The sequence below is a fragment of the Mastigoproctus giganteus genome, chromosome 10 (assembly GCF_048544385.1).
Source record: "Mastigoproctus giganteus isolate SK-2022 chromosome 10, ASM4854438v1, whole genome shotgun sequence".
In the NCBI taxonomy this organism is placed as follows: Eukaryota; Metazoa; Arthropoda; class Arachnida; order Uropygi; family Thelyphonidae; genus Mastigoproctus; species Mastigoproctus giganteus.
Genome location: NC_143584.1, coordinates 216,109,123 through 216,126,744, shown reverse-complemented (window position 1 = coordinate 216,126,744; position 17,622 = coordinate 216,109,123). Strand labels below are relative to the sequence as shown.

At 37.4% G+C, this 17,622-nt stretch overlaps 1 protein-coding gene across 2 annotated transcripts in view; it reads right to left on the bottom strand.

Moving 5' to 3' along the window:
- Nucleotides 1-13,750, bottom strand: part of msk (importin-7 msk) — a 205,955-nt gene extending 192,205 nt beyond the window's left edge. For both annotated transcript variants that reach the window (XM_090383499.1, XM_090383500.1), the window contains exon 1: nucleotides 13,578-13,750. In XM_090383499.1, the coding sequence (XP_090239625.1) occupies nucleotides 13,578-13,661 (84 nt within the window). In that variant the 5' untranslated portion in view covers nucleotides 13,662-13,750. The remainder of the gene's footprint in view (nucleotides 1-13,577) is intronic.
- Nucleotides 13,751-17,622: the final 3,872 nt, after the last annotated feature.

The following is a 17,622-nucleotide window of genomic DNA, read 5'->3' as shown; positions in this document are numbered from 1 at the left end:
AAGTATTGTTGTTGTTATTTGGTTTTTAGGAGCATTAGCAACTAAGGCCATATTGCTCTGGGGATATGTGATGGTCATTCCCTGACCTTTCCACATCCTCGTATTTGGTGGTCACTGGCTTGAACCCCGGTCTAATCAAGAAGCGTGTGCTACGCACTGCTGCTCCTAACCATCTGGCTACGGAGGCACCAATATAATATTAATTGTGTTAGTAATGGCATATCTTGTCATTACTAACAACTTGAGTCATTACTAACAACAATATATACCATTAGTAATGGTATATCTTGCCACACAGTATAGTATTAAGTGTGTTAGTAGTGGCAAATGATGCAATAAAGCAAAAAAAAAAAAAAAATCTTCCCACATCAATTTTGGGCAAGTAATCGTGAATGTCTTATTTATGGGTGATTTCAATTTGCCTCTAATTGATTGGAGCAAATGGGAAGGAAACTCCACGTGGGAGACAAAATTTTTAAATCAACTAGATGATTGCTATTTGTATCAACATGTCAGTACTAGAGAAAAGAATACTCTAGATCTCATCATCACCCATGAACCAGATGACACAATAGGGCTGACAGTACAGGAACCAGTACCAGGAAGGTAGCAGTAGTTAAAGGCAAAGGAATGGGTTATAATTTCAGGAAAGGAAATTATGATGCCTTAAGGTGCTACATGGCCTCTTAACTGGGTAGATATCTCACAGATAACAAATACAATTGAATTATGGTATACCTTTAAAACACTAATCACAGAAGCCTTGAATGCTTATATACCATTACAAAAAATACTCCACAAGGAGGATTCCAAGTTGGATGAATAATGAAGTTGCCAAATTACTTGAGCAGAAAAAGATGGCATGGAAAAGTTACAGAACAATAAAAAGTACTGAAGCCTATAACAGCTACAAACTGATCTGTAATAATGCCACTGAAAGTGTTAGGCTGGCAAAGGCAGGGGGGGATAAAAAGAATTCCTTATCCCCCTGCACATATATAAATGCAAAGAAGAGAAGGACAAACCATATCTGACCCTTATGTAATGGACGTGGGATAGTATTAGATACCCCAGCTGAAGTTGCAGATGAACCCTATAATCTTAAGAGAGGCAGCAAGTGAGTGCATTGAACCATTGAGGCTAATTATGAGAGCATCACTGGACTCGGGAGTGATTCTGTTGGATTGGAAAAGTGCCAATGTATCTCCAATACATAAGGGTAGTTCTAAGAGTGAAGTGGCAAATTACCAGCCAGTTAGTCTAACTTCAGTAGTAGGGAAAATCATAGAGACTATGATAAAGGGTGGAATTCAGGATCACTTAGATAGAAATGGAATTCTGAAGGATACTCAGCATGGTTTTGTAAAGGGAAAATTATGTTTCACTAATCTGGTTAGCTATTTCGACAAAGTCATTCAAGAGCTGGACACGGAATAATTTCAATGTTGTTTATTTGGATTTCAGCAAAGCATTTGACTCAGTCCCACATAAGCAGTTACTTTATAAGCTGGAACAGGTTGGAATCATAGGGAAAATCCTTAGATGGATAGCAGGGTAGCTTCAGGGCAGGAGGCAGAGGGTTGTGATAAATGATTATTCCTCAGATTGGGTTGATGTAAGAAGTGGGGTTACCCAAGGATCAGTATTAGGACCACTGTTGTTTTTGATTTTCATAAATGATATCGATGAAGGGATAGAGGGCGTGATGTCTAAATTTGCAAATGATGTAAAGATTGGTAGAGTAATTAATGATTGCCGCCAAGCAGAGCTTCTTCAGAATGACCTAGAGAGACTTCAGAGATGGTCAGTAAAATGGCAGCTATGCTTTAATCCAGCAAAGTGTAAAGTATTGCACCTGGGGAACAGTAACCCCAAAATAATATACACTTGGCGGAGTTGAACTAAAGCAGGTAGTAGAGGAAAGGGACTTGGGTATTACAATATGGTCAGATATGAAGTTCTCTCTGGGCATTGTAGACTGGTTGCAAGGAGGGCCCATGGTGTCCTATCGATGATTTTTCAAACAATTGCTAGTAGAGATAAGGAAATCATAATCCCATTATATAAGGCTATTGTTAGACCACATTTGGAACACTGTGTTCAAGTATGGAGACCGTACCTAAAGAAAGACATACTTCTTGAAAGGGTCCAAATTTGGGTAACTTGCCTGGTGAGATCAGCAAAAGGGTGTCCATATGAAGAAAGACTTCAAATATGTCAGTTGCAGAGCTTGGAAACTAGACATTTTAGAGGAGACTTGATTGAAGTGTTTACGGCTCTGAGAGGCATAAGCAAAATGAATAAGGACAAAATTTTTAGTTATATATGATTCTAGAACTAGGGGCCATAATTTCAAGTTACGGGGGGGGGGGGGAGTTGTTTAGACTGGATTGTAGGAAGTTTTATTTTAGCCAGCGAGTTATAAATTACTAGAATAAGTTACCTACATGGGTGGTAGTGGCTGACAGTCTGGGGAAATTCAAAGGTCAGCTGGATAATTACCTAAGGGAGGAGTTCTTCCTCACGTAAAGCAACAATAGCACTCTTTCTTCATGGCGGCAGCTGCACGTAACTCACCATCCTCACACAAGTAAGGAATGCCTGCACTCTTGCAGAGCGTGCTTATATAGCTGAAAGTAACAGCTGATGAATATTACGTTATCACCTACGCATGTCAATCTTATCTGATACAATCTGTAAGAAATATTGCCATATACTTACGTTACAATTACAATTTTAAGGGGCGATGCACTTTCTTTGAACACCAGTGTGTGTGTGTACATACATATATATATATAACATTTAAAGCTGTGTTGAAGCCAATAACTGTTATGGTTCGGTTGATGATGATGAAGGAAGTGGTGCATGGATGACGTTTCGAATATGGAATCAACTTCTATGGCTGATTTATATGGTTCAAAATATTCTTGGGTAGATTCGAGTGATGTATATCAATCAATTTAAAAGTACAGTACAGTATACAGAGTGAAAGCTGAGGCGAGTAGGGTATTCAGTTCTAGGAATTCTGTTTAATAAGTATATTTGACCACAATTACATTGATAAAGGGAAAAAAATGCAATCAACAAAGTCATAGTCATGCCTTTTATGGAGGCTAAATCTTAGGAATGCAGAAGGGGCGGAAATTACACACCAATTCTTATTAATCAAGCTTTACAGGGTGATGATTTATTATCAAAATTCACTGCCAGCCCAAGCACTTTCTTTATTCTTTGATTATGATCATGGAAAGACCAAAGCGCTACTAGGAACCACCACAAATATGTCAGTTGCAGAGCTTGGAAACTAGGCACCTTAGAGGAGACTTGATTGAAGTGTTTAAGGCTCTGAGAGGCATAAGCAAAATGAATAAGGACAAAATTTTCAGTTATAAATGATTCTAGAACTAGGGGCCATAATTTCAAGTTACGAGGGAAGTTGTTTAGACTGGATTGTAGGAAGTTTTATTTTAGCCAGCAAGTTATAAATTACTGGAATAATTTACCTACATGGGTGTTAGTGGCTGGGGAAATTCAAAGATCAGCTGGATAATTACCTAAGGGAGGAGAGAAATGCATAGGTTGTCCATTTCCTTTTCTCTTATTATATATATATTTTTTAAGTTTCTTCTTATTATTAATTTGTTTTTATTCTTATTATTTTATTTTATTATTATTTTATTTATTTATTTTTTTTGCCTGGTGCAGCATAAGCCATAGGCTTCCTTGCACCATATGGCCATTACTAATACTAAAAAAATACTAAATATTAATACTAATTGTCCATCCCCACCAATAACCTGTCTACTTCTTTCTTGAATTTATTTAAACTACCAAATTCCACAACACAACAGACTTAAATTTGTTCTAAGTTCCCAACAATCAATGACCTACTGGCTGAAGGCAAACTTCTGCACATCTATTCAGGGTTGTACTTATGAACAGGCATATGAGGCACTAGCCTCGGGCCTCACCATAGAGGGGAGGGCCTTGCATGGCCTCTGTAATCTCAGATTTTTAAAGTGATTTATTTTTTTAACACCCTGATCTAAACTAGGGATTTCACCTGTTTCTGTTACAAGCCCACTTGTAACAGAAACAGGTGAAATTTACTGAAAGTCCACGTGGATGACTCAATTCTGCAAAAGAACAGATTAATTTCCAGAATAAAGGAAAATCACTCTCTCCTAATTCTCTAATAGGGTGTAACAGTAGAACACAGGTTGACCACGATGTATTATCCACGTCAGGAATATTTCTTTAATCTTTTCCACTGACTATGAACACAAGAAAGCAGTTGATTAGCACAACTTTTTGATACAGTATGTGAGAGTCGGTTGTAACTGTTTTACGGACACCACTAAATTGTGGAATGTCCCTTTAGTTCTTATTTCGTACATTCTAAAGCAACAGCTCTATTTCCTAAAGGTCAGAGGTGCGAACAATGGGTACCTAGGTCTCTCGAAATCCATTCGTTACATGGAAATTTTATTAGTTCTATGGAAACTATTTTAATTGAACCACCCATAGATTTCTGAATCTATATAAGCTGAGATCTGCAAACTGTGAAATTTGGTTTAATTTAGCAGTTAATAATGCAGCGAAAATATGAATCTGGAGCATCTAAACGAAAGAGGCAACGAGAAAAGAAGATCAAATTCAAAAACAAGTTCAGTACTGTTCTTTATATTTCGCAGTATTGCAATGTTTGTGTTTAAACACAAACAGAAGATTATATTTATATGTGCAAGGTTTTTTTTTTGGACTCTGGTATCTTTAAAAGGGGCAGTGCAAGAGCTTGGTGCCTCGGGCCCTGAGAAGTGCAAGTACGATCCTGTCTATCCTGCAACCACTCTTCCTCAATTTGAATTCATGCATATTATTTATTTTTATATGTTGGATATTACTAATATATAACATATGATGTCGAAGAAGATGTGAACCAGAAATTGGCAAAATTTCAAAATATATGTGGAACAATAAAAAGAACTCTAAGAAAACAAGGAAAGAAATACAATTGAAATTTTACAAAGTAATGGCAATACCAACACTTCTTTATGGTTCTGAAACATGGATACCGAAACAGAGAGACATTAATAGAATACAAGCTGCAGAAATGAAATTTTTAAGATATGTTACAGGATGTACAAAATTAAATAAAATACCGAACGTAAAGATTAGAGAGGAATTAAAGATTTACTCAATTAATGGAACAATTATAGAATACAGACAAAGATGGAAAGAACATGTAGAAAGAATGGAAGATAAATAATAGATTCCCTAAATTAGCTTATACATATAGAGCAAAGGAAAAAGAGACAGAGGAAGACCAAATAAAAGATGGGCAGACCTCTTCGAGATCAGAACAGGTGGATCGCCTAACCCATGAAAGAAGATAAGATATTACTAACATTAGTACAGTAGTGACAAATAATGTGAGGAAGCAAACTTACATAGCATCGGCCAAAAAAAGAATGAAAAAAAAAAAAAAAAAACTTATCCACACTCATACATCGTTCCGTCTCTAATAATTTGTCTAAATTTCTTAAATTTATTCAAGCTACCTACTTTTACAACACCAGATGGTAATTTGTTCCAACAATCAGTCACACTGGGTGAAAGCAAATTTTTACACATCTATCCTGAGCATGGTTCCCTCTAAGCTACATACCTACACGGAAGTGTAGCAGTTTTTGAAATTCCATGAGTATGTACTGCATTCTGGAATGCAGGTGAACAATCACACATGATCATGTTCACCTTCATTCCATGAAATATGAAAGTTTGCATATTTCAATCACTGGAATCAAAATTGTGCTTTTTACCTGTTAGGAATCATACGTGCAGGAAAATTTGGTAGAACCACAACACAAACAATTCAAAGAAATTATTTTTCAGGGAAAATGTACCGCCTAACCTTAACCGACAAGAAAACACATTGTCATGCTGTCAGTATGGGAGGTGTATAAGGATTTTTTTGAATATTTACTCAGTTTATAAAATTCATTAAAACTGTCAAGAATGGTTTAATAAAGCTAATTTGGTAAAATGTTTAATCTAATAGTTATAATAATCTGTTATTAAACTTTTTTATTCTCCAATTCACATGTAAAAACCACATGTAATTATTTTAGTATTAGTATTAGCCACATAGTGCAAAAAAGCCACAGGCTTTTGCTACCCAAACCATTAAAAAAAAATTACTTAATTAAAAAATAATAATAAACAATAATAACAAAGGAATAAAATAAATAAATAAAAATATAAAGGAAGATATAAAAAATAAAACAAGATATAAATAAAAAAAAGTAGATAGAAAACACTAATTCTTTGCTTCCCTTCTTATATAGGCAACTTTCCAGCTGACCTTTGAATTTCTTCAAACTGTCAGACACAACTACATGCAGCAACCTGTTCCAGTAATCAACAACTCACTGGCTAAAAGAAAACTTTCTACAATCTAGTCTAAACCTCTCCCTCTTTAATTTGAATTTATGGTCCCTAGTTCTGGAATTCTTAATAACAGTAGAAATTCTGCCTTCATTCATTTTATTAACCCCTCTCAAAGCCTTATAAAACTCGGCCAAGTCCCCTCTAAGGTGCCTGGTTGCCAAGCTCTGGCAACCCATGTCTCTTTTCTGATGAAGTCTCCATACTGGGACACAATATCCCAGATGCAATGTTATAGTTGCATTATACAGTGGGATTATGACCTTCCTACAGGATACTGTTTGATAAATCATTGATAGGACACTATGAGCATACCTGACCTATTTATACTGCTTAGAAAATTTAATATCCACCCATATTGTAATTACCAGATCCCTTTCTTGATCTACTGTTTTTAATTCAATCCTGCTGAGTGTATAAGTTATTTTAAAGTTGCTATTTCCCAACCTTGCATTTTGCCACATTAAAACACATCTATCATTTTTCTGACCATTCTTGAAGCCTGTTCAAGTCATCCTGAAGGAGTGCTGCTTGGCATTGATCATTAATGACTTTTTTTTTTTTTGGTAGTTGTTGGCGCATCGGCTTCTGTGGCCATAATGCACCTCCCAAGGTTTTTGCAGTACTTTGATCCAAGCCCGAGGCGGGATTCGAACCCGCAACCTTTGGGTTGCCAGGCAGGCACTTTACCCACCCGGCTAGCCCGGTCGGCACATTCATTAATGACTGTCCCAATCTTTACATCGTCTGCAAATTTGACATCGCGCTCTTTATCCCTCTGTTGATATCATTTATGAAAATCAGAAACAACACTGGTCCAAGAACTGATCCTTGGTAGACCCCACTTCTGACATTACACCTATCTGAAGAATATCCATTAATCACAACCCTATGCATTCTGCCCTACAACCACTCCACAATCCAGCTTAGAATCTTTCCAGTAATCCCAACAGGTTCCAGCTTATAGAGTAAACTCTAAAGAGGGACTGAGAAAAGCCATGCTAAATGCAAATAATGTTTAAATTGTTTCCTACATCCAGCTCATGAGAAACTGTGCCAAAATAGATTACTAGGTTAGTTAAACATGCTTTTCCCTTAACAAAACTATGTTGTGTATCCTTCAGAATGCCATTTCTATTTAAATGTCTCTGTATTGCACTCTTAGTCACTGCCTCTATGATTTTCCCTACCGCTGAAGTCTGTAGTTACCAACTTCACTCTTAGAACTGCCCTTACGTATTGGCTATACATTGTCAGTTCGGCAATTCATTCGTTTTCTCACTAATTACAAGGGTCAATTAAAAATCAATTTTAAATCAAAGAACACTGCAGTTGATTGGGAAATGGAACTGAGGAGTATTAATTTTTTTTTTTCAATGAGACCACTTGGGCATCAAAACACCTGCTAATTAATAACTCCTCCCAAGATGTTTATGGTGAATAGAGCTATTCTGGGGAAAAAAAGCATAACCCCAGGGAAGATATCAAAATATACAAAGCACTATAGTGAACAAGTTCTACAGTGGGGAACAAATGTACAGAAGAAATTACATTGCAAATCAATGGAAACCTGTCTGATCTAACTCCAACAATTTAGACCTATAATAAACCTCGAAAAATCAGAGTGCCTATTATTTTAATTAAAGTTATCAACTACCATCTTCATGATGCTTTGATATCAAATGTAGAGAAGCAGAAACTGTGCTCAACTATCACCTAGATATGCTGTGGCATCCCCACGCAGTGGATATCCCGACAGCACCTACAATATAATGATGATGGATCATCCACTGTAAGATACGGAAACACTGTAATTTATCTTTCAATTCTTTATGCTGCTGAAATATGGTCATCAGCTGCACCCCTATCACACTATAATCCATCTTCACTATTGAGTACTGGCACTTCTGAAATAGGCAACTAGAAAACAATCTTCCTCCTCTGCCTCATACTACTCAAGAATTATATAATCAAAGGCTTCCAAGTGCTAATGCAAAAGTGATGTCTAATCACAACTGTCAAAATCATGACTAGTATCTATGTACCCTTATGCTGGGAATTCTGTGGCTAGAGAAACCATGTTTCTTTCAGAGCAACCCTTGTGCTCTGCCCTTCATCTAGCAGACTGAATTTTACCACACTAAATGCTACAGCAAGTGCAAAACCTGGATGCTCAACTCAGTACACTAACAATGATCGAGTTGATTGATTCAATTCTGGTACAACTTTTCCCTCTGCAAAGTAAATCCTAAAGAATTCTTGTCAGACCACGAATCAAAGTCAATCCTACATGAATATGGTGGTGGACATAAATCATTTCATCTTTCAAGCATTATCATGAATCACATTTCTTTTTTGTGTGGGCTAAAAAACCCAGAATAACTCACAGGAAGAACTCTACGCCTTCTGCCTGAGATTGACCAACAGAACTCATATTAACAATAGTACAGCCACAACAAGGTCTAGAAATTCCTCGTGACAGAACCCAGACCAGACATCTCCAAACGAGTGACACTTGGAGAAACCAACATATTGTCAGGGGGAAACCACAGTATTCTGAGGGAATCATGTGTGACACTCCAGAATGAATCAATGCCAGCACCTTTATTAACCGCGATGTGACATTTGAATGCAGTGCACTTCGAAATTTGTAATATTCCGTAAATTTTTTTCACGTTTACCTACTATTCAAATAAGCTTAAAATTATTTAATTAAATTTACATTTTTTACTGTCTATTGTTAAGATATTTTCTATATAAAACTGTATAACCATTTTTATAATTCTAAATTACTCAGTCAGACCTCTGTTTAACGAAGTCCTTTTATAGCGAATTATTTTGAATTCCCCTTGGAAGTTGCATTTAAAATAGTTTCCATTGAGTGAAGAAAATTTTCATATAGCAAAAGGATAAGGAGAGAATTAACTCGGTACGCACTGTTCGCATTTCTGGCCTTCAGGCAATTCAGGCAAATAGTGCTGTTGCACGAATTAAGCGAGCTAAAGGTACCTGGTAAAACCTATCTGACCACCTGTCCCACATACGGAGAAGTCATGCTAGTCAAGAGTGAGCAGATCGAGGCTCACTCTTGATGAGCCTCAAGATTCCCAATGGGCTCTGGCCCACCTTCTACTGCAGTGGTCACCACCAAATACGGATGATGCGGAAAGGTCAAGGGAATGACCACCGCATATTCCCGGAGCAATATGGCCTTAGTTGCTAATGCTCCTAAAAACCAAACAAACAACTGCAGTAGTGTCCAACCTTTTCCCGTACAGGGGTCCCATTCAAAAATATTCAGTTCTTTAGTGTGTTACATTTTCCATATCTTGTTGCATGTAAAAGTAAAATTGAAAATATTCGAAAATTTTATTAAGTACGATACAAAATTACATTTACTGAACAAAACATTTAATGAGAAAAATTTTTTGATAATTAACAAATTTTAAAATGCTGTTTTAGTTCACTTTTCTCGTGGGCTGTAGGTTGGACACCACTGTGAATCAACTGTAAGCGCCCCGTTCGAGAATTAAAAAAGTGATTTTCTTCTACCCCGACAAATAATCATCTGTTGTTTTGTGGAAGTGCATTATCCACATTTTCAGTAAATTTTCCCTATCTCTGTTTACATGGTCACAGTACCTGAATATCCCAATGACACTGACATTTTGGATAGTTTCAAAAAAAAAAAGAAAAGAAAAAAAAAAAAAAATTCAAATTTAAGAACTAGTGATAGTACCAATGAAAAGAGAACGAAAACAAGGGCAACAAAGGTATTAATCCTTCTAAACATGAATTGGTGAAAATGAAGTTAGAAAATTGTAAATTAGGTTACAGTTAAATGAAAGAGACAATTCGTGGATATCTATTTGATAAGGTTTCAGAAGAACTGAAGTATTTGATGAATGCTCTGAGTACGATGCCAATTTCATCAAGTGAATGTGATCGCTAGCCCAACCAGCACTTCATTGATGACAAAAACAGTTTCTTCACTACTGTTTCTTAAAACTGTTGGCCCACTGCTGACCCGCTTCGATCCAGCAAAATATGTCAATTCGTGACTGCTTCGGAAACATCATTTAGCAACTGACACACAAAGAGGAAGAAAAGAAGTCGACATAGGGTGTCGGATGAGAACTTAATAAAATTTTGGAATATTCTACGAAAACTTTATCATGAAATTATTTTTACTTATGGTATTATTTTTTACTTATTTTACTCACATTTTACTTATTTTTTTATATACTTTAATAAATTTATACTTAATAAACTGCATTAATATACTTAATTTGTTGTTCTTATTCTAAAAACATTACTACTAAAGTAACAATATCAGGGAAAAAAAAATTTTTAGAGTACTTTTCATATCCTTTTAATTTTCAATTTTTCCTGATAGCAAAGAATGAGTACTGGCACCTATTTTTTTTACAAAAAAAAGGCCCTGCAGACACCCAATATGAACTAAAAGCCTTTCTGAACAAATTTTCTTCAATGGTGTATGCCAATTAATCTGCAATTAGTTCAGCCAATGCCAATTAGTAACCTATATGCCACTCTTGAACTGATTATGCTATTTAAACATTTACATTTTATATGAGAGCTGTTCCGAAAATATGAAAACTGAGATCACTGCTCTGAGTTTGAATCACTTGGGAGGTTGGTATGGGTCTCCTTTTCAAAACAGCATCCTTTACATTCTATACACCTTTTACAGAAGTTCACTAGATTGTGAAACACATGCTGCAGCCCATTTACTGAAAGGTGCTGCATAGCGGATGTGGCAGATTTTTCTTCTTCATTTGTGTTAAATTTTTTATCTTTCAACTCTTTTTTTTTTTTTTTTTTTTTTTAACGCTTGGGAAAGCCCAGAAATCAGATGGTGCAAGGTCTGGACTGTTTTTTTTTTTTTTTTGTAGTTGTTGGCGCATCGGCTTCTGTGGCCATAATGCACCTCCCAAGGTTTTTTGTAGTACTTTGATCCAAGCCCGAGGCGGGATTCGAACCCGCGACCTTTGGGTTGCCAGGCAGGCACATTACCCACCTGGCTAGCCCGGTCGGCAGTCTGAACTGGAGGGTGGTCTAGTAGTTGACCACCAATTTTCGCTAAAGTTTGCATTGATGGTTGTGCGACATATGGCATAGCATTATCTTGATTATTAAGCGATCTTTTTTTTTTGGGAATTGCTCCTTTGAGGTGAACTTGCAACGTGTTAGCATAATATTCTCCATTTACAGTTTGTTTCTCAGGAACCTGGTGCAGCAGTATTATTCTGCAGGCGTCAAAAAACAAAATCAACATTGATTTTTTTTGATGAACCAAAAGCTCTAAATTTTTTTGGAGGTTGTGAATCGAGGTGTTTCCATATGCTTGACTGCTGTTTGGACTCAGAATCAAAATGTTTAATCTAGGACTCGTCTCACATGATTATTTTATTCAAAAAGTTGGGCTCTTCTTCTACCTTGTCAATAAAGGCTTGACAAAATTCAGTGCGGCGGCCCACCTTCTACTTCTATTTCTTTTTGTTCTGCGGTAAGATCGCATGGTACCCATCTTGTGCAAACACGTGACATGTTAAAGTGCATCTTTACAATTTCATGACATCTTGCTACACCAACATTCAATTGAACTGCCAGATCACGAATTGATAAACATCTATTTGCTTTCAATAACATTTTGGCTTCCTCAATGTTTTCATTGTTCACTGAGGTTGACGGATGCAGACTTCTTTGTTCATCTCATACGCCTTTTTTTTCCGTCCTTAAAATGCTTCCACCATTTAAACATGGCTGTTCTGCCCAAGGCTTCTTGAATCATCTCATGTGTATTTTGATCACTTTTGTCTAACTTTACACAAAATTCAATTGCAATTCTTTGTCTAATAATTAACGAAATATCTTTCTCATCCCCATCATAAAACACACTTCACATAAACTGTTATAACGACCACAAAAATGAATACTATGTTATACGCTTGCACAAACTAACTAAGAAAAGGTGGAGGAATATTCCTAGACCGCAAACTCATCACTCATTTCCATAGCAACGAAGCAGTGTTGCCAGTCTGCATATTTTCAGAACAGCCCTTGTAAATAACACCTCCCTATATACATAGCCTCAGCCTCACTAGTGAGGTCAGGGTGTTATTCCATGTTGAAATCATGTTTCTTCTACGAAACACTCCTGTAGTCATAATATGCAGATATAATTTATATGATATAATGAAAAATAAGATATTTCTTTCTTTCTCTCTCCCCTCCTCTTTCTTTTTCAGACTATCTGAATATTGCACAATACTATATTATGTTGTTACATGATCCACCCAAACAAAAACTAACAAATGCAATATGTTAACTATGGTAGGTGACCTTCCATTTTAAAGTACTGAGATTACTAGAGTAATACCATACTTTGCTGTCATATCCATTTAACTCCCTATCTGGAGTGCAATGCCACCACCACCATCCCAGAAAAAATTCTCAGCCACAACTGTAGCATATAATACTACAAGTACTCATTGAAAGGGCAATTCTGCTTTCATTTTTCATAGGCTTCTGAATGGGATGTCTGACAGGTTTCTGTAATACTGGTTTCAACATAAAGTTGGTAATATAAATGCCATCTGCGATTTTTTTTCATTTATCATGATATTAAAAAAAAAAAAAAAAATTCAGACATTGACAACTGTGCTCTACATATTAAGTAATCGTTAAAGGTGGAGATACTATTCATCTTCGTTCAAGGCTTCACTAATGATCAGTTACTAACTGTCATTTAAGTAAAGTCGCTATCTGAAAACCATAATTATTGACTGCACTGATTCTAATTCATATTTCTGGAAGGGGTTCATCCAGAGTCAAACGAATTAAAAATACACTAAGCCTACATTAACATTCCTTTTCCCAATTAATACAGCGCATCGTTTAATGATTTTTACAAGCACACTGACAGTGGAAATCATGTGGACAGCAAACTAATATGTATTACTCGTTAAAATTTCAAGCCATATAACAAAATTAGGCTTAGCAAAATATATTATCAGCGAAATTGAGAAGGGGGAAGAGAGAGAACAAGGCGTGAGTCATGGCGTTCGTCAAAGAAACGTGTCTGGAAGAGCCGGCAAAACACTCACCTGTTCTAACTGTTTCTCTGCTGCTTCCCGCTGACTCGGATCGATCGTAGATCTTAAAAGTTCTATAAGCTTATTAGCGTCCATTTTTATTGAATTAATAAATTAATTGTTTTATTTAAAGTGAAAAGGAAGTGGCTTTACAAAATTGTATATCAATAATCTCACGTGAAACATGCAGCAAGAATGGCCGCGCCAACTGCGCCCCCACAGCGCATGCTCTTCACAATTCATAACACAAAGTTTACCCTCAACGAGCAGTTAAAAGGTTGGATATACTTCACAGTTCTATGATGAACTCTCAAGGGTGGATACACGGCAGAAATTGGGACGATTTAAAGGGCTCGAAATTCAAATTTGAACAAACCGGGATGGTGGCCAGGATAACAGAACAGAAGGTATTTAAATTGGCCATCATCCTTGCGGGCATGCGATTTGTCATTTTATGGCGATACGTGATTGTTAGCTGTTGTTGCTGTTGTAGGGTTTTAGGAGCATCAGCGACTAAGAATATATATTGCTCCGTGTGTACTATCTGCAAATTGCATATGTGTTCTGAGGTCGATTTTCTGTTTGATGGACGAAAAATCAGAATTTCCGGGAGAAAAATAACCAGGCTACCCTCTCCTGAGACCGACTAACTCAGCCATGTTGTGAAAAAGATCCATAGACATGCCTCCCGTCATCGACAGGATTCGAACTCGGGTCTTTTCCAGCCGGTTTGGGCAGGACGGTGATCCTACCAACTGTGCTACCCACGCTGGCGCCCATAATAATTGCATGATCTTCTATGGATGCAAGACAATTCATTAAGGAGTCTTCGTGGGTAGCACAGTGGTATCGTCACCGTCCTCCCGACGCCGGGTGGAAAAAGCCCGGGTTCGAATCCCGTCGATGACGCGAATAACTTTAATGGGTTTTTTCATTCCGTGGCTGAGTTAATCGGTCTCAGGCGTAGATAGCAAGGTTTCCCCTCCCCCCCAGAAACCGGGATTTTTTCGTCCACCAAAACAGGCCATTCGACCAGCGAACACATGCAATTTACAGACATAATACATGTACGGGCATATGTAAGAAATTATGGGTGGCCCTAATAATAATTTGAATTTGATTTGAGTTCATTAGCATTAGCATTAGCATTAGCATTAGTAGAGGCATTTGATGCAAGAAAGCAAGTTTATGCAGCATCAGCCAAAAAAAAAAAAAAAAAAACCACTTCCCTTAACCCTCTGTTCGTTCGAAATACCTGTCCAGCTGAGCCTTAAACTTATTTAGGCTATCAACTTTCACGACAAGGGATGGAAGTCTGTTCCATCAACCAACCACCCTTTGGCTAAAGGCAAATTTCCGCACGTCTATCCTACATCTGTCTTTCCTCAATTTGAATTTATGCCCTCTCAGGTGATTATTCTGAGCTAGAGGAAGAATCCCATCAGCATTGAGCATGCTCAAACCATTCAAGGCTTTATACACCTCTATCAGATCACATTGCTGGTGCCTAGTCTCCAGACACTGTAATTTGCAAAACTTAAGCCTTTCTTCGTAAGAGCACCCCTTTGTTCCATTCACTAATCTTGTTGCATTTCTCTGTACTCGTTCCAGCAGCTCTACATTGTTCTTGAAATGAGGCCTCCAGACCGGTATACAGTACTCTAGGTGTGGCCTGACCATTGCCTTATACAAGGGAATAATCACCTCCTTGTCCCTGCTAGAAAAATTCCTATATATCATTGACAATACACCATGAGCTACTCTTGCAGCCCGTCTGCACTGCTCAGAGAACTTCATATCTGCCTGCACAACCACCCCCAGGTCCCTTTCATTCTCTACCCCTGTCAGTGTAGTACCACAGTGCTACACTGACAGTGGTACTTCATTAAAGGCAGTTCAGGAAAGTACAAATACAGTTATGGCCTGCCTACTAGTGAATTGGACAGGTAATGTGAAGCAGCCTTTCTGGTGATTACTGCTTCCTGGTAAGGCCATAAATAACATAACAACATACACTGCAAACACATAGCAGCACCACATTTCTGGCCATTTTACAGTGTTCGGGATCATTACAGTGTACCATGGCGGAGTTGAGCTAACATTTAGTAGTTGCCGTACATAAAAAGTGTTATATTAGGGCCAGCAGAGAACTAACTCCTCTATCCATGTGCAATGTGTCTATAAATTGCGTATGTTCTCCGTTGAATAACAAAAATCCCGAGTTTCTGTAGAGTGTGTGTGGGGAGGAAATCTCGTAATCCACGCCTGGGCCAAGGAGTGAAAAAGATCTTAGAGTTCCTCGCGCTTTTGACAGCTGATGTGGGGAGAATGGTGATTATAGTGAGAGTGCTACCCATCCAGCCCGCAGCCCTACATAAGATAGAACACGTATCCAAAGGTTTCGTGGACAAAAAACCAGGAATTCTATGAGGGAAAAAAAATCATGCTATCCTCTACGAGGGAGTACCTGGTGATTATAATCACTGTTGTCTCGAGCTAGGACCTAAGTTCGAATCCCTCCAATAATTCAAGGAATTTTTTTTAACAACATGGCTGAGTTGAGAGTTCAAACGCGAGGGTTGCATAGTTTTCTTCCAGAAACTCGAATTTTTCGTCCAGAACACAGAAAATCAACGAAATAGTGCACGAAATTACAGACACAATAAAATAACACGTCAATGCCTTAGTTGCTTTGTTACGGAAACTGTAGCCAGCCTGATCTAACCTAATGGTGAGAACAATTGACTCGAACATGTTTGAAAACCCATAAGAGTTCCTTATATCATTCACATGATTCCAATTCAGGGGTAATCCGCTTGGTGTGAAAAGACAAAGATAGTAACCACTGTGTCACCTGACAGGGCTGACCCTGTGATCTAGTTGGAGAGTTCAGAAAGCGTAATGGAATGGATGTCTTAAAGTAGATCTCTATACAATTAACTACAATTGTTCAGCTAGATACATATTCACAATTTAAGTAACATGATTTTTAGATAATTGAATGCCCTCTCCTCTACATATAAAAATAACAGTTTAACTATTTTATGATTATTAATCTGCGCAATGGTACAGTGATTATAATCATCGTCCTGCCCATGCCAGGTGAAAAACGGTCGGGTCCAAATCTCATCAATGACACGAAAAACCTTTATGGGTTTTTTCATTCCGTAACTCAGTTAGTCGGTCTGAGGGCTGGAGAAAAAGTTTTTATTCAAGGGAAACTCACGTTTTTCATCCAGTAAAACCTGCAATTTGAGGTCGTATTACACATAGGCAAATGAATTGGTTCTCGGGCGAACCTAATATAAGCCTTAGGACGCTACGAGTTTATCTCCAACATTCAATGAAGAACTCCTATCAATGACGCGAGGAACTTTTATGGGAGTTCTTCACTGGGTGGTCGAGACAGTCGGTCTCAGGCGAGGACAGCAAGGTTTCTCCCCAAAATATTGGGTTTTACGTTCAGAAAAACAGGTAAACCGACTGAAAAAACAAATGCAATTTATGGATACACTGCACATGGATAGATGAAGTTTTTCTCGGATGGCCCTAATATGATAGATGCTTTTATTCAGTATGGAAGAATAGCGTTATAAACTATCTAACAACAGGTCTTGATACATTAAAACAATGATGTCTGGTTAGAAATAAAAAAAATTAATTTCTAATGTGGCCACCATGACTTTAATTGGGTGAATAGTACTTGAGGAAAACGTTATAAATTTTTTGGCATGCGCGAGCTGGAATCTTTTGCTCCTATTATCTCCCGGATGGTTGTAGCTATTTCCTGCTATAATTAGGATGTCTTAGTGTTAGTATTAGTAGCAAGGAAATAATACACTTTGTACAAGAGAGCAAGATCATACATCAGCCAGAAAAAAAAAAAAAAAAAAAAAAAAAACCCAGTTCTACAACATTGGATGGAAGGTTTTTCCAACACTCAACTACCTACTGGCTGAAGGCAAATTTCAGCATATTCATGTAACTATCCTTCATCAAATTAAACTGATTTTAGCTTACTCAGTCCACTGAAAGTCTTAAATATCTCAATCAGATC